General features: G+C 40.1%; 1 protein-coding gene across 1 annotated transcript in view; it reads left to right on the forward strand.

Moving 5' to 3' along the window:
* Psmd1 (proteasome 26S subunit, non-ATPase 1) overlaps positions 1–12,588 on the forward strand; it is a 104,063-nt gene that overhangs the window by 74,336 nt on the left and 17,139 nt on the right. Inside the window, exon 18 of the mRNA XM_090355020.1 lies at positions 6,096–6,212. Coding sequence (XP_090211146.1) covers positions 6,096–6,212 — 117 coding nt within the window. The remainder of the gene's footprint in view (positions 1–6,095; positions 6,213–12,588) is intronic.

Consider the following 12,588-nt stretch of genomic DNA (forward strand, 5'->3'; position numbering starts at 1 on the left):
GTGTTTGTTATGAATATCCCCTTTTTATTCCTATTTTATTTTGCTGGTCTTGGGTTTGTACCAGGAGCATGGCCTAGTGGTAGAGTGCTTGCACAGCATTCATGAAGACCTGGGTTTGATTCCTCAGTACTAGAAACACAAAAAAAGCCAGAAGTGGTGCTGTGGCTCAAGTGGCAGAACGCCATCCTTGAGAAAGCTATCACTACCACATAAACCACAGCTTTACTTCTGCCTTTTTCTAAGTGGTTTATTGGAAAGACTTTCACAAACTTTTCCACCCTGGCTGGCTTTGAACTGTCCTCAGATCTCAGCCTCCTGAGTAGCTAGAACTATAGGCGTGAGCCACTGGTGCCAAGCACATTCCTAGTTTTATTAATTTAAGTTTTCTCTATCTTTTGATTAAGTTAATGGCTTGTCAATCTTGTCTTTGAATAAATGAACTTATGTTCATTCTTTTTTCTTTCTTTTTTTGTCTCCATTAATTTACTGCTCTGATTTTTATCATTTTTTTCACCTGATATGAGGTTTGCTTTGCCCTGTCTGTCTAAGAGCTTCAGAATTATTTGGTTTTGAGCTCATTAATTTAAACTTTCTGGTTCTATAATGTCGGTCCTAACACAAATGTTATTAAGTTCTGCTTTTAATTTTTTTTCCAAGACTTTTCTGATTTAGTATGTGTTTATTCCATGACTACTGCTCATTCAGATGTATACTCTTTAGTTTTAATGTGTTCATGTATTTTCTGTAGTATCTTTTGTTGCTAATATCTAGTTTTATTCCATTGTGGTCTGATAAAACGGAGAAAATTGCTTCAGTTTTCCTGTGTTTTTAAAGACTTGATTTATGTCATCAACTAGGATTTATTTTGGAGACTGTTCTGTGGACTGTTGAGAAGAAATATATTCTGTGCTGTTATGTGGAATATTCTGTAGATGTCTCTTAAGTCCATTTGATCTGTGGTATCATTTAATTCTGAAGTAGTTGGTGGTGGCGGTAGATATTGGGGCTTAAACTCAGGGCCTGATGCTCTCACTCAGTTTTTCCCCTCAAAGTTGACACTCTACCACGTGAGTCACACTTCTACTTCCAGCTTTTTGCTCTTTAATTGGAGATTAAACAGTCTTTCAGAGTTTGTCTTTCTAGTTTGGCTCTGAATCATAGACCTCAGATCTCAGCTAGGATTATAAGGCATGAGCCCCTAGCATTGCAGTAATTTAATTTTTTTTTCTTTTGCCAGTCCGGGGGCTTGAACTCAGGGCCTGAGCCCTATCCGTGGGCTTCCTCAAGGCTACAGCTCTACCACTTCAGCCACAGCACCATTTCCAGCCTTTTCTATGTATGTGGTACCAAGGAATTGAGCCCTGGTCTTCATGCATGCTAGGCAAGCACTCTACCACTTGACCAAATTCCCGGCCCCTAATTCAGATTTTTTTTTTAAATCTAAATGACCTATCTTCTGGTGGGGGTGAAATATTGAAGTCATTCACTGTTGTTATGTTGTTGTCTGTCTGTGTTTTTATGCCCAATAGTGTTTGTTTAATGAAGCTGGAAGTACCAAAATTTGATGTGTATGTGTTTATAATTTTTATATCCTCTTGGTGGATATTCCTTTTATCAATGTGAAGTGACTTTTCCTAGTAACTTTTATCTAGTCACATTACTCAAGATACGAATCAAATAAATTTATTTTAGTATATTGGCAAGGGCTATGTAAAAACTTACAGAGACATTTCATCCTGTCCTGATAACCCTTATTCCCACATGATATTTGACTGTTTAGCTGCTGTTTGTATTCCCACTACTGATACGTAAAGTCTTATGAACAACATGATTACTGCTAACTACATATTCTTTTGATACAATTTCTTTCGAGGAGTTTCTTGCATATAAAAATGTATCTTCTGGGCCAGGAGGTAGAGTGCTTGCCTAGCATGCATGCAGACCCAGGTTTGAGTCCTCAGTACCACATATAGAAAAAGCCCCAAGACACACACACACACACACACACACACACACACACACACACACACACACACACACACACACACACACACACACACACACACACACACACATCCTTTGGCCAAGCACCTGTAATCCTAGCTACCCAGGAGGCTGAGATGTGAAGATCACAGCCAGGGCACAAAAGTCTGTGGGACTTATCTCCAGTTAACTGCCAGAAAACCAGAAGTGGTGCTAGGCTCAAAGTGGTAGAACGCTAGCCTTGAGCTGAAGAGCTCACGGACAACAAGCAGGAAACCCCATGATGGACCAAAAAAAAAAAAAATGTATCTTTTGTTTTATTAGAGAGGTCATTAGGGGGACCAGGAGTGTGGCCTAGCAGTAGAATGTGTGCATAGCATGCACGAAGCCCTGGGTTCCTTGTTACTGCATTCACACAAATAAGTGGTACTATGACTCAAGTAGTAGAGTGCTAGCTTTGAGAAAGCCCAGGCCCTCAGTTCAAGCCCTAGAACTGGCAAAAAAGAAATGAAGAGAGTGGCCGGGAGTTTGGCCTAGTGGTAGAGTGCTTGCCTAACATGCATGAAGACCCAGGTTTGATTCCTGGTACCACATACATAGAAAAAGCCAGAAGTGGTGCTGAGGCTCAAGTGGTAGAGTGCTAGCCTTGAGAAAGTTCAATGACAGTGCTCAGGCCCTGAACCCAAGCCCAAGACTGGCAAAAAAAAAAAAAGCCAGAGCACTATAAAATTGGAACTGACTTTACAAAACTACTGGGCTTTGTTTTTGTTTTCAGGTAAGGAACAAGATTTTCAAAGAGATTACCTAAACTTCGTCTAAATTGGTACAGAAAAAAAAAAATCAGCATCTAGAATAGGGATTTCATACATATACAACTTTGTTTTTTATTTCTTGTGCATTAACTGGAAAAGTTTGCTTTTACTTTTTTTTTTTTTTCCTATCGTAGGCCATGGAGATTGAACTCTGGGTCTAGGCACTGTCCCTGAGCTCTTTAGCTCAAGGCTACTGCCCTACTCCACGGCCCCACTTTTTGGCCAAAAAAAAAAATGAAGAGAGCGGTCATTGGGCATACAAAACTCACTTTGTAGAAACTGGCCTGTATTTTTTTTTTCTCCCTACAATATATCTTCTGTATACAAAGGAAGAAAGTAATTGGACATTTTACTTGCCATTTTTTTTCTTCTGTCTTTAATTGACATTTATGTCAGACTTCATACATTAAATATAAATTAGATTTTCTTTCCAGATTATTCTACACGTAATGTAATATTTAGGAGCAAATGTTCTTTGAGACACAGAATCTGACAAGTTAATCCAATGAAAAATGTTTATTACTCAGACTTAAACAAGTCTGCTTTGTTTCTGGATAATTTGTTTGACCTGGTTATCAGAAGCTATCTGACTGTGATTTTTATCATAACTGCTTCATAAAGAAGAGCAGTATATGTTTACGTTGTGCTTGATGGTACATGCTTGTGATCCCAGCTATTCAGGAAACTCAGGCCTTAGGACACCAGCCTACAGAATTTATCCAGACCCTGTTCCAAAATAAAAACAAAGGAGCAAAGTATGGTTCAGTGGTGTATTGGTAAAAATGGCTAGGATGCGCTAGGTGTTCACTCCACCGTCCCCAACACTATAAAAATTCAAATGCAGGCCGAGAGTGTGGCCTAGTGGGAGAATGCTTGCCCAGCATGCACCAAGACCCGGGTTGGATTCCTCAGTACCACATCCATAGCAAAGCCAGAAATGGTGCTGTGACTCAAGTGGTAGAGCCCTAGCCTTGAGGAAAGCCCAAGGATAGTTTAAGTCCACATGTAGAAGAATCTAAAATAATTCCCTTCCCACCCACCCCACCCCCCCAAAAAAAGATTCAGGGGCTGGGAGTTTGGCCTAGTAGTAGAGTGCTTGCCTAGCATGCATGAAGACCCAGATTCGATTCCTCAGTACCACCAGATACATAGACAAAAGCTGGAAGGTGTACTGTGGCCCTACCAAGTGGTAGAGCTCTAGCCTTGAGAAAGCCCAAGGACAGTGTTCAGGCCCTGAGTTCATGCACCAGAACTGGAAGAAAGAAAAAAAAAAAATTCAATGTAGTCTTTCTTTTCTTGGTTTTATCTTAGAATGAAAGGTACATGGTAAATAATTTACGAATCTAGAAATGAGTGTGGTGATGCTATAATCCCATTTTTCTGTCCCTCATAGGTATTTTCCTATTGATAAGTTGTAGTTGATATTTCCCAAATCTTCAGGGTATTACAGAAGTTGTATAGGGCAAATGCAGTGGATAAATGCTAGGACAAGGTACATGTTTTGTTTATTAAAGGCTTTCTCAAGACTATTCTACCACTTGAGCCACATGACTACTTCTGGCCTTTTGTGTTTATGTGCTACCGAGGAATGGAGCCCAGGACTTTGTGCACGTTAGGCAAGCATTCTACTGCTAGGTCAAATTCCTGGCCCTACTTGTATACATTTTGAGTCTACCAGATGAGCAATAAATATATTGCCCTTATTTAACTGAGGAATCCTTTTCTTATAAATCTGTTATATTGGGGAAATAACTAATAAAGTTTAGAAAAATCCCATTGCATATTGCCTTTTATTTGCAACAATTAAGTACATTAAATACATAGTCTATTAATTTGTTTCCCATACTAAGTAGAATCTTTCTTATTTTGAGTGGGAGGGTAGGGGTTTTTTTTTGTTGTTGTTGTTGGTTTGATTTGGTCTTTGTTTTTATTTCTGGTTCTGGTTCAAGGGCTTGAATTTGGGGGCTAGGTCTTGTCCCTGAGCTTTTTTGCCCACGGCTAGTACTCTACCACTTGAGCTCCACTTTCAACTTTTTGCTAGCTAACTCATGATAATAACCTGGAATTTTCCTGCTTGGGCTAGCTGTGAACTGTTTCAAAGTTAATTTTTAAATTAGGCTTGTGAAATCATCTAAAGAAGTTATTTTGCACTAAATAGTTGAAAGAGTTTAAATACATAGAAGAAGTTTGGGGGCTAGTAATACATTACTTTGAACAAGATATTTAACTTTTAGTCCTGGTGCTTGAACTCAGGGCCTGAGCACCGTTCTTGGACTTTCCCAAGGCCAGCACTCTACCACTTGAACCACAGCACTACTTCTGGCTTTTTCTACGTATCTGGTACTGAGGAATTGAACCTGGTCTTCGTGCTTGCTAGGCCAGCACTCTTACTACTAGGCCGGACTCCAGATGCCAAGATATTTAACTTTTAAACTCTGAGTTTCTTTGTTCATGAAGATTGTTCCATTAATTATGGTTAGTTTTTTTGTGTTTTAAGACTAAATGGGATGGGGTTGGGAGTTTGGCCTAATTGTAGAAATGTAATGTGATAACATGACACCAAATTCTATTCCAAACAATAATAGGTACTTTACAAAAGGTTAATCCCATTTCCTCTATATGATTTTCCCCCCATAATATTTGTTTTTTCTTCTTTTTTTTTTTTTTAATGCCGATCCTAGGACTTAAACTCAAAACCTGGGTGCTATCCTGAGCTTTTTTTGCTCAAAGATAGTAGTACTCTTACTACTTTCAGCTTATTTTTGTGATTAACTGTTGATAAGAGTCTCATAAATTTTCCTGACTGGGCAAACTCTGAATTGTGATCCTCAGATCTCAGTCTCCTGAGTAGCTAGGATCACAAGCACCAATAGCATTTGGCACCCAGCCTTCCATAATTTTTTTATAACCTCTTTTACCTGACGACAGGAGCACTCGAGTTCTACGATACTTATTTCTTTTCATTTACAATACTTATTTCTGAACTTTTTTTTTTTTTTTTTTTTTTTTTTTTTTGCCAGTCCTGGGCTTAAGCTCAGGGCCTGAGCACTGTCCTTGGATTTTTCTCAAAGCTAGAGCTCTACCACTTGAGCCTTCGCACCACTTCCGGCTTTTTCTAAGTATGTGGTACCAAGGAATCGAACCCGGGTCTTCGTGCATGCTAGGCAAGCACTCTACCACTAGGCCAAACTCCCGGCCTTATTTCTGAACTTTTGTACTTCAGGTAGTCTTAAATGAATTTGTTGCTGTACTTTTAGATGAAAATAAAGCTCTTGGTTTTGTTTCTGTTACGGCTTTCAGGAAGCAATTAATTTGCTAGAACCAATGACAAATGACCCTGTGAACTACGTGAGGCAGGGCGCCCTCATAGCATCAGCTCTCATCATGATCCAGCAGACCGAAATCACTTGTCCAAAGGTAAGAAAACAAGAAAGTTTTCTGTGAGAAAACTGGCTAAGAATTTCCTTCATTTATTTTGCCTTCTTTAGAGGGTATTTTTATTTGAAATATACTGAACATTAAAGTCACAAGAAATGAAGAGAACCATTTTAGGGACAGAGAACAGGAAAAGTGTAAATATGTAATATTGCATGTTTCGTGGATTTATAGTCACTGTTAATTTAAATAGGTAGTAATACTTGAAAAAGTATAACTCATGTGGCAAAGTCATAAACTTTATTGCCTCCCAATGTCCTTTAAAGCTGTTTAGTGGGAACGACTTGATACTCTATATAGGGTATAAATTCAAATCACCCTTGACTTTTTTGGGGGGTGGGGCATGGGCGCTGTTCCTGAGCTCTTCAGCTCAAGGCTACCACCCTACCCTAGAGCCTAGCCTTGCTTCCTGTTTTCTAGAGTTTAAATACAGATAAGAGTCTCAGGTCCTTCCTCCTTCCTCCCCACCTCCCCCAGTTGGCTTTGAACCTTGATCTCAGCCTCCTAATTAGCTAGGAATGCAGGCGAGAGCCACCAGCACCCTGCTACCTTGACTGTTTTACCCATCCTTCTGAGACAATGGTCTTTTAATGATTATGTAGCACGACCTAAATATTTAAAAAGTACATCCATGTTTTGTTTTTGTTTTTTTGTTGTTGTTGTTGTTTTTGTTTTTTGCCAGTCTTGGGCTTGGGCTCAGGGCCTGAGCACTGTCCTTGGATTTTCTCAAGGCTAGAGCTCTACCACTTGAGCCTCAGCACCACTTCTGGCTTTTTTCTATGTATGTGGTGCCGAGGAATTGAACCCGGGTCTTCATGCATGCTAGGCAAGCACTTTAACCACTAGGACAAACTCCCAGCCCCCTATCTTCAAATTCTTAAACTTAGAGCCTTAGTAGCCTCATGAGTTCTGTTTATATATGTAAGAAGCAATTAAGTTAAAGAAAAAAAATGTTGGAATTCTGACAAATTGCTTTGTTAAGCAGATAGAGAACATCTTCATTTTCATTGAAGTATAGAATTTTGTTCATTTAAGTTCAATTCCCAAGCATTTACTATCAATTGACATTTCACCTAATTTTATGACTCTTCCCCACCCCCACCCTCCAGTCCTTGGGCTTGAACTCAGGGCAAAGGGCCGGGAGTGTGGCCTATTGATAGATTGCTCACCTAGCATGCATAAAGCTCTGGATTCAATTCCTCAGTACCACATACACAGAAAAAGCTAGAAGTGGCACTGCGGCTCAAGTAGCAGAGTACTGGCCTTAAGCAAAATGTGTCCAAGAACAGTGCCTAGGCCCTGAGTTCAAGCCCCAGGACTGGCAGAAAACAAAAAGGCTAATGATCTACCACTTCAGCCACAGCACCACTTCCAGCTTTTTCTGAGTTTGTGGTATAGAGGAATCAAACCCAGGGCTTCATGTACACTAAGCAAGCACTTTACCATTAGGCCATACTCTTGGCCCTGATATAAACATATTTCAAAAATTTTTAAATATAGTAGCTATCATGAGTAGCTTTTATTTTTGCTTTTGATCTTGCACTGAGCTTTTGGAGGTTATCCAACTAAGTTAATATCATTAAAGAAGCAAGTGTACCTCCTTGAACAGTCAGACATGTAGATATTTTGTCACATTGGTTTCATGTACTGCTTTCATGTTACTTGTATTATCAACAAGATACATGTTTTACCATGTTTTCTGTATGATTCCATTGATTTTTCAATCATACCCTTGAATCCTTTGGGGCTAGAGTAGGGCAAACTAGATAGTTTGAGGGGGAAAATATTCAACCCTAAAATGTTTTCATATTTAGAAAAGATGAAAATGTATAGGAATTTATATAATTTAGCCTTTTTAATAACTCAAAGTTACATTGATGGTTAAAGCCTTAACTGGGTCACATTCCCATCTTCAGCTCGTATCAGAATATTGAGATTAATAAAAAATTTTGAAATGACGGCTGAAAGTAAGGTTCACATGATGCCAAGTTCAAACCTCACTTAGTTCAAAGAGAAAAAGAATGTTGAAATGAACCTGTAGTGGTAGCCTTGCCATTAAAATAAATTAAGTGTGCAAATGTAAATGTTTTCACACTGAGCACAAAAGCAAAACTATGACAATGTCTCTACTTCTGATGAGATGTAAATTTTTTGCTTATCTATAGAGTCCTATTCTATTGATTTGTTTACATCTCAAACAGATATTACATCTATAGAACAGACATTAATTTCATCAAAAATTGTAACCTGCCCCCAAAAAGAAACTAGATAAAGTTCTGAGTTTCACTAAGGAAATTTCCAAAGGAAATGTTTTCGTGTAATATTAAATGCCACCTCCTTGGGTGGCATTTAATTTAAGTAACTCTAATACATCTTTGCTTTGTTTCTATTAGTTTCTTACTTGTTCACATCACAAACATAGACTAACATACATAAACGCCTGGATTGTTAAAACCCAATTAGAAAGACCTTTAGGGTCGTGTTTATACAATTAGCATCTTTTTATATGTCTTTGGCACTATTTTCTCTCTTATTTTTCTCTGTAAATTTCTTCTTTCTTTTCTTTCTCTCTCTCTTTCTCTTTTTCTTTCTTTCTTTCTTTCTTTCTTTTTTTCTTTCTTTCTTTCTTTCTTTCTTTCTTTCTTTCTTTCTTTCTTTCTTTCTTTCTTTCTTTCTTTCTTTCTTTCTTTCTTTCTTTTTTCCAGTCCTGGGGCTTGAATTCAGGGCCTGAGCACTGTCCTTGGGCTTTCCTCAAGGCTAGCACTCTGCCACTTGAGCCACAGCACCAATTCCGGCTTTTCTATGTATGTGATACCAAGGAATTAAACCCCAGGTCTTTGTGCATGCTAGGCAAGCCTCTACCACTCAGCCAAACTCCTGCCCCCCACCTTTTAAAATTGTATTTTATGACTATTTTTTTTTTTTTTTTTGCCAGTTCTGGGCTTGAGCTCAGGACCTGAACACTGTCCTTGGACTTTCTCAAGGCTAGAGCTCTACGACTTGAGCCTCAGCACCACTTCTGGCTTTTTTGTATGTATGTGGTGCCAAGGAATCGAACCCCGGTCTTTATGCATGCTAGGCAAGCACTTTAACCACTAGGCCAAACTCCCAGCCCCCTAAAATTGTATTTTATTGTTGGGGTAATGTACAGAGGGGATACACTTACATTCATCAGATAGTGAGTACATAAACTCTTGAACATTGTTACCCCTTTCCATGTTTTTCTCCCACTTTCCCTCTCCCTGGCACTATTTTCTCTTAAGAATACAGTTCATCTGCTGGGAAGGTGCCTTAGTGGTATAGTGCTTGCCTCCTCATAATACTTACACAGAAAAAGCCACAAGTGGTGCTTTGGTTCGAGTTGTAGAGCACTAGCCTTTAGCAAAAGAAGCTCAGGCTCAGTGCCCGGGCCTAGAGTTCAAGCCCCAGGACTGGTGTGTGTCTTTGCGCATGCACTCGTGTGTGCACACGCACATGCACGCACACACACACATGCAAAGGATGCAGCTCTTAATGGAGTATCTGTCTTTAAGTAAAATCCACCTTTAGCAGGTCTTTGAAGCAAGTACTGTATCTAAAGACAGACAGATTTACTAAATTTTAAAGTCTGATTCAATAAATAAATAGATAGATAAATGTAAAAACAGGTACACTACTCCTCACCTGTGACCATCAGACCATCAGAAAGCTTAGGCTGTCTTTTTTTTTTTCCCCCTCAGTTGTGGCGCTGGGCAATATCCCTGAGCTTTGTTGCTTAAGACTGGAGCTCTAGCCAGATGCTGGTGACTTTGCACTTGTAATCCTAGATACTCAGGATGTGCTGAGATCTGAGGATCACAGTTTGACGCCAGTCCAGACAGAAAGTCCCCATGAGACTCTTCAGTTAACCACTCAAAAATTGTAAGTGACACTGTGGCTTAAAGTGGTAGAGCACCAGCCTTGAGCACAAAGAGGCTCAGGAACAGTGCCCAGGCCTCGGCCCTGTGAAGCCCCACAACCATAAAGGGGGGCAGGGAACATAAAAGTCCAGAGCTCTGCCACTTCTAGGTTCCACTTCTGGGTTCCACTTCTAGGTTTTTGGTGGTTCGTTAGAGATAAGAGTCTTACAAATTTTTCCTTACCAAACTGGCTTAGAACCACTATCCTCAGATTTCAGCTTTCTGAATAGTTAGGATTATACACAGGAGCCAGCAGTGCCAGTGACAAGTACATTGTTTAGAAGTAGGGTTGTAGCCAGGAACTGGTGGCTTATGGCTATAATTTTAGCTACTCTGGTGGCTGAGATGTGGGTTCAAGTCATAGTTTCTCAGCACACATGTGTGCAAATGCACACATAAGTAGAATGTTTTTATCCCAGCTTGGTAAACTTCTATAATTTAAAGATTAAAAATCGCAGATTGGCCAAACTGGGCCTTTATATGGGTCATCCATTTGCACAATTTGAGATAGTCGTTATGTAGAAGAATACATCACCAGGTGCAGTGGCTTATGCCTGTAATCCTAGCTACTCAGAAGGCTGAGATCTGAGGATCACTGTTCGAAGCCAGCTCAGACACAAAAGTCCATGAGACTATTATTTGCAGTTGACCACCAAAAAATCAGAAGTGCTCTTGTGGCTCTAAGTGGTAGAGCACTAGCCTTGAGCTGAAGAGCTCAAGGACAGTACCCAGGCCCAGAGTTCAAGCCCTACAACCAACAAAAACAAAACAGAAATTATGGGCCAGGAGTTTGACCTAATGGTAGAGTCCTTGCCTAGCATGCACAAAGACCTGGGTTTGATTCCTCTATACTACATACATAGAAAAGCTGGAAGTGGTGCTGTGGCTCAAGTGATAGATTTCAAGCCTTAAGGAAAGCCCAAGGATAGTGCTCAGGCCCTGAGTTCAAGCCCCAGGACTATCAAAAGCAAAACAACAACCAAAAAAAACCAACCCACAGAAATTATGAAGTATCAAGAATATCATGAAGCTGGGTTCGGTGGCTCACACCTGTAATCCTACCTACTCAGGAGGCTGAGATCAGAGGATTGCAGTTCAAAGCTAGCCCAGGCACTAGGTTTGTGAGACTCTTACCTACAATTAACCACCAGAAAACCCAAAGTGTTCCTGTGGCTCAGGAGGTAAGGCAGTGGCCTTGAGCTGAAGAGCTCAGGGACAGCGCCCAGGCCCATGACCTACCAAAAAAAAAAAAAAAACATCATCAAGGGCCAGGAATTTCACCTACTGGTGCTTGCCTAGCGTGCACGAAGACCTGGGTTCGATTCCTCAATACCACATAAAAGAGCTGGAATGGTGCTGTAGCTCAAGTGGTAAAGCTCTAGCCCTGAGAAAACCCTAGGACAGTGCTCAGGCTGGCAAGCTGGAAGCAGCTGGAGGCTTTTTTTTGCCAGCGCTGGGGCTTGAACTCAAGGCCTGGGCACTATCCCTGAGCTTCTTTCATTCAAGGCTAGCACTCTACCACTTGAGCCCCAGAGCTACTTTTCTGTTTGTGTGGTAGTGAGGAATTGAACCCAGGGCTTCATACATGCTAGGCAACACCCTGCGACCAGGCCAACTTCCTACTCCCCATTTTTCACTTTAGGCACAGAGTTTGAGATATTATGTCATTTGGAAATGAAATAATAACATATGAAAGAATCATAATGGAATAGAGAGATCTAGAAATCTGCCAGAAAATTAATTCATAAGCCTTTCACAATAGTAAAACATAAAAAGCTCCAATAATTGAGTAGGTTTGTTTACTTTTAAGACCTCATTTGGTTATAAAACTGATGAAATTATAAATTCATTTATGGGTCTTATTTTACTTGTTATAAATATTCAAGCGTTTTGCTGCTATAAATTGCTCATTTGATCTGGGTGTTGGTGGCTCACGAAATGTGCTAAATAAAAGGAAATGTTTCATATATGAAATCAGCATAGAGAAGAAACTGAATAAAAGCTATTAATGGGGTGGGGAACAGACTCTGTAGGTGGCTGAGGACCAATTGAAACATACTGGACTGGGAAGGGAAGCCAAATACTGTCAAGATGGATTATTTGCAATTATGGGGGAAAAAAACAAAACAAAACAAGGAAACCTGCTGAAGATGCTATTTTGGAGGGTGGGACAGGGCAAGGAACATGAGTGAGAGATGAAAATGATTGGAGCGCAGTGTAAACAAATGTGGGGGAAATAACAGTGAAGTGCCCCCACACCCACACATACATGTAAGTAATATAAACTAATAAAAGCCAGGCAGCGGTGACTCATGCTTGTAATCCTAGCTACTCAAAGCCAGCCTGGGCTCAATGGTCTTTAGGGTCTTTTAGTGCCTGGGCTGGCTTTGGACCTCGATCCTCAGATCTCAGCTTCCTGA

The sequence above is a fragment of the Megascapheus bottae genome, chromosome 21 (genome assembly GCF_031878675.1).
Source record: "Megascapheus bottae isolate mThoBot1 chromosome 21, mThoBot2.hap1, whole genome shotgun sequence".
In the NCBI taxonomy this organism is placed as follows: Eukaryota; Metazoa; Chordata; class Mammalia; order Rodentia; family Geomyidae; genus Megascapheus; species Megascapheus bottae.